General features: G+C 44.4%; 1 protein-coding gene across 1 annotated transcript; it reads left to right on the top strand.

Annotated features, from left to right (window-relative positions):
• Positions 1 to 2,361: 2,361 nt before the first annotated feature.
• Positions 2,362 to 3,486, top strand: LOC124371671 (proline-rich extensin-like protein EPR1). The gene has a single exon (XM_046830008.1). The coding sequence runs from the start codon at positions 2,362 to 2,364 to the stop codon at positions 3,484 to 3,486; it is 1,125 nt and encodes a 374-aa protein (XP_046685964.1).
• Positions 3,487 to 4,054: the final 568 nt, after the last annotated feature.

Raw genomic sequence — 4,054 nt, 5'->3', positions numbered from 1 at the left:
TGAGAGCCTATTTTCCAAGGGTAATTGTAGCAGTACAAATCTATTCCCCTCCGTTTACTTCACTATTTTACAAATGGCACTTACTGATACATGTACTGAGTGAATATAAAATGTATAAGTTATTTTATAAAGCAAATAAAACAGCCATTCCATTCCTATCGTTCTTTTATTTCAAAACCAAACGAAGTGTATTTTTATTCAACTATAAGAACTGTTTAGAGGGAGCAGGCTAACATGTGTTTAACTTAAATATGTGTGACGTTGCAGGAGAAGGATCAGAGAACGAAGAGGATGACAAGGACGGGGAGAGTGACGCAGACAGTGAGGAGGCTCGTCTGAGAGCTGCCAGGCTGAAGCAGATGGTACAGGCCGGTCCAGGACCTCTGCTAGCTCAGATGTAAGTTATGTTAGAAAGTAAACACAAGTAATGTACTAGGATTTGTGAAGGGACGGAGATAGGAACGCAGACAGTAAGGAAGGTCGGCTGAGAGCTGCCAGGCTGAAAGCAGATGGTACAGGCCGGTCCAGGACCTCTGCTAGCTCAGATGTAAGTTATGTTAGAAAGTAACACAAGTAATGTACTAGGATTTTGTGAAGGACGGAGATAGGAACGCAGACAGTGAGGAGGCTCGTCTGAGAGCTGCCAGGCTGAAGCAGATGGTACAGGCCGGTCCAGGACCTCTGCTAGCTCAGATGTAAGTTATGTTAGAAAGTAACACAAGTAATGTACTAGGATTTGTGAAGGACGGAGATAGGAACGCAGCACAGTAAGGAAGGTCGTCTGAGAGCTGCCAGGCTGAAGCAGATGGTACAGGCCGGTCCAGGACCTCTGCTAGCTCAGATGTAAGTTATGTTAGAAAGTAACACAAGTAATGTACTAGGATTTGTGAAGGACGGAGATAGGAACGCAGACAGTAAGGAAGGTCGTCTGAGAGCTGCCAGGCTGAAGCAGATGGTACAGGCCGGTCCAGGACCTCTGCTAGCTCAGATGTAAGTTATGTTAGAAAGTAACACAAGTAATGTACTAGGATTTGTGAAGGACGGAGATAGGAACGCAGACATTAAGGAAGGTCGTCTGAGAGTCTCGCCTACGGCCTTAATGTTGTGGCGAGCTGGTGCTTACACAGTTAGCGCAATAGCCGGTTCCAAAAGAGCGTTCAAAATGCAAAAAACAAACTAAACGCATTATCGCACGTTTGAAGTTCAGAGAATCTTGCAAGGAAACTGTTAAAAAACTGCAACTATTGATTCTTTTCATGGCTATTACATTTTAGAGACATTTTACATGTCTAAAATGTATCATGACAAGTGGTCGAGACATACATACGTATGAATCCGAGATATTTACCGAACCGACAGGACTGTGATTTACGAACTATCGTTCGTTCAACAACAGTCAGTTCGTTTTGTCAACTAGTTGCCACTATCAATTTTTAAAATGCCTTAACGCCCAAGGCGTTTAAAAGCGCACATTGAAACGCTTTATAACGTCCCAAGCATTTTATAGTGCTGACGAGTTTACGGCATACGATTGGGTGACTGCACAATCAATATACTGACAAACCGGCACTGGAAGTGAGAAATTGGCAAAAGTCCAATGTTGTATGAGTGAGAGTATCGTAAGTTTGGAACTGGGGTTTCGGTGTGTTGTAAATTATTTAAAAATTTCATATAGCACTTTGACGATTTGCTATACATGTTTATGTTTCTGGCCACATAAAATATTTGATTTGCTTTGACTCGAAGCAGGTTTCCCAAAGTGATCTCCATCTTCATCAATACATGCGTGCGCCCCTTCACCAAGTTGGGTACGTGTGTATGACGTCACACCAACGCAACATCTATGTGTTACTCAGTGTCACGTGTTGCATAGCGAATGTGGACAAAAGATTGTTTACTGATCGAATTGCCACAAGTCAGTAGGGGGATATCGGCCTCACTTGAAACAATTCTGAACCAATAACATGAACGACTAAAAGAGTTTATTACGTGTTTTTAATATAGTACATATCTTGCAATTGCAACCTATGTTATGTTATTTACCAGTTTGATGATTGGTTTCAGGGAGATTTCATCTAGTCAAAACGACTTTTTCAAGATGCTGGATGAAAAAAATAGAAAATGTAAGTAGTTCATTAATGGAATAATGATAAAATGTAGATATTGTTAGACTTTAACAAAGGAATACACAACATATCTTCCGGTATACACAATACAATCTTTTATGCACATTGTTGAATTAAATACGCAATCTTAAACAATAGCGCATTCATAAGTTTATATGTTACTAAGAAACATGCCAGGGTTTAGTAGATATCAGAACACTTTGTTTACTTTTACTTTGGTAACACGACAAACTCCATGCACGTACACGAATTCCCCCCTCTACACGGCTATCCCCTGTACACGACTTCTCTCTCTACACGGCTATCCCCTATACACGGGGACATCTTACTCTACATGGCTATCCCTTCTACACGACATCTCCCTCTACATGGCTTGATCAGCTATACTACGAAACTTCCCCCTCTACAACGGCTATCCCCTCTACAACGGCTATCCCCCCTACACGACTTCTCCCTCTACATGGCTATCCCCTCTACACGACTTCCCCCTCTACACGACTATCCCCTCTACACGGCTTCTCCCTCTACATGGCTATCCCTTCTACACGACATCTCCCTCTACATGGCTATCAGCTCTACACGACTTCCCCCTCTACACGGCTATCCCCTCTACACGGCTTCCCCCCCTACACGACTTCTCCCTCTACATGGCTATCCCCTCTACACGACTTCTCCCTCTACAACGAGCTATCCCCTATACACGACTTCTCCCTCTACATGGCTATTCCCTATACACGACTTCCCCCTATACACGGCTATCCCCTATACACGACTTCTCCCTCTACATGGCTATCCCCTATACACGACTACCCCCCCTCTAACACGGCTATCCCCTCTACACGACTTCTCCCTCTACATGGCTATCCCTTTCTACACGACATCTCCCTCTACATGGCTATCCCCTCTACACGACTTCCCCCTCTACACGGCTATCCCCTCTACACGACTTCCCCCTCTACACGACTATCCCCTCTACACGACTTCCCCCTCTACATGGCTATCCCTTCTACACGACATCTCCCTCTACACGGCTATCCCCTATACACGACTTCTCCCTATACATGGCTATCCCCTCTACACGACCTTCTCCCTCTACATGGCTATCCCCTCTACACGACTTCCCCCTCTACACGATTTCTCCCTCTACATGGCTATCCCACTATACACGGCTATCCTCTCCTTCACGACTTCTCCCTCTACATGGCTATCCCATATACACAGCTATTCCCTCTACACGACTTCCCCCTCTACACGATTTCTCCCTCTACATGGCTATCCCCTATTACACGGCTATCCCCTCTACACGACTTCCAACTCTACACAGCTATCCCCTCTACACGACTTATCCACTTGTACATGACTATCCCCTATACACAGCTATCCCCTCTACACGGCTTCCCCCTTCTTGACGGCTTCCAACTCTACACAGCTATCCCCTCTACACGACTTCTCCCTCTACATTGCTATCACCTATTACACAGCTATCCCCTCTACATTGCTATCACCTATACACAGCTATCCCCTCTACACGACTTCTCCCTCTACATGGCTATCACCTATACACACCTATCCCCCTCTACACGACTTCTCCCTCTACAACGGGCTATCACCTATACACACCTATCCCCTCTACACAACGGCTTCCCCCTCTACGCGGCTTCCCCCTCTACACGGCTATCCCCTCTACACGAGTTCTCCCTTTACACTATGCTATCCCCTCTACACCGCCACTCCAGGATTTCATTCCGTACGTCGAAAGGTAATTTTAAAATGTACACATTATTATTATTCATTGTATATTATTGAGTATTTACGAGATACATGCTAAGTAGACTAATATTTTATGTTCAGCATACCGTATTGATCTGTTCCATTTCAAAATGTATATACGTCTGTTCCACGAGATACATTATAAAGGACATTTATAT

Source organism: Homalodisca vitripennis, unplaced genomic scaffold (genome assembly GCF_021130785.1).
Source record: "Homalodisca vitripennis isolate AUS2020 unplaced genomic scaffold, UT_GWSS_2.1 ScUCBcl_1828;HRSCAF=5941, whole genome shotgun sequence".
Classification (NCBI taxonomy): domain Eukaryota; kingdom Metazoa; phylum Arthropoda; class Insecta; order Hemiptera; family Cicadellidae; genus Homalodisca; species Homalodisca vitripennis.
Note: the sequence above shows the minus strand (reverse complement) of the source record. Positions and strands in the feature narration are given on the sequence as shown.

Bases quoted from the DNA above. Each gene is read 5' to 3' on its own strand.
- LOC124371671 (XM_046830008.1), top strand. From the start codon at position 2,362: ATGCACGTACACGAATTCCCCCCTCTACACGGCTATCCCCTGTACACG.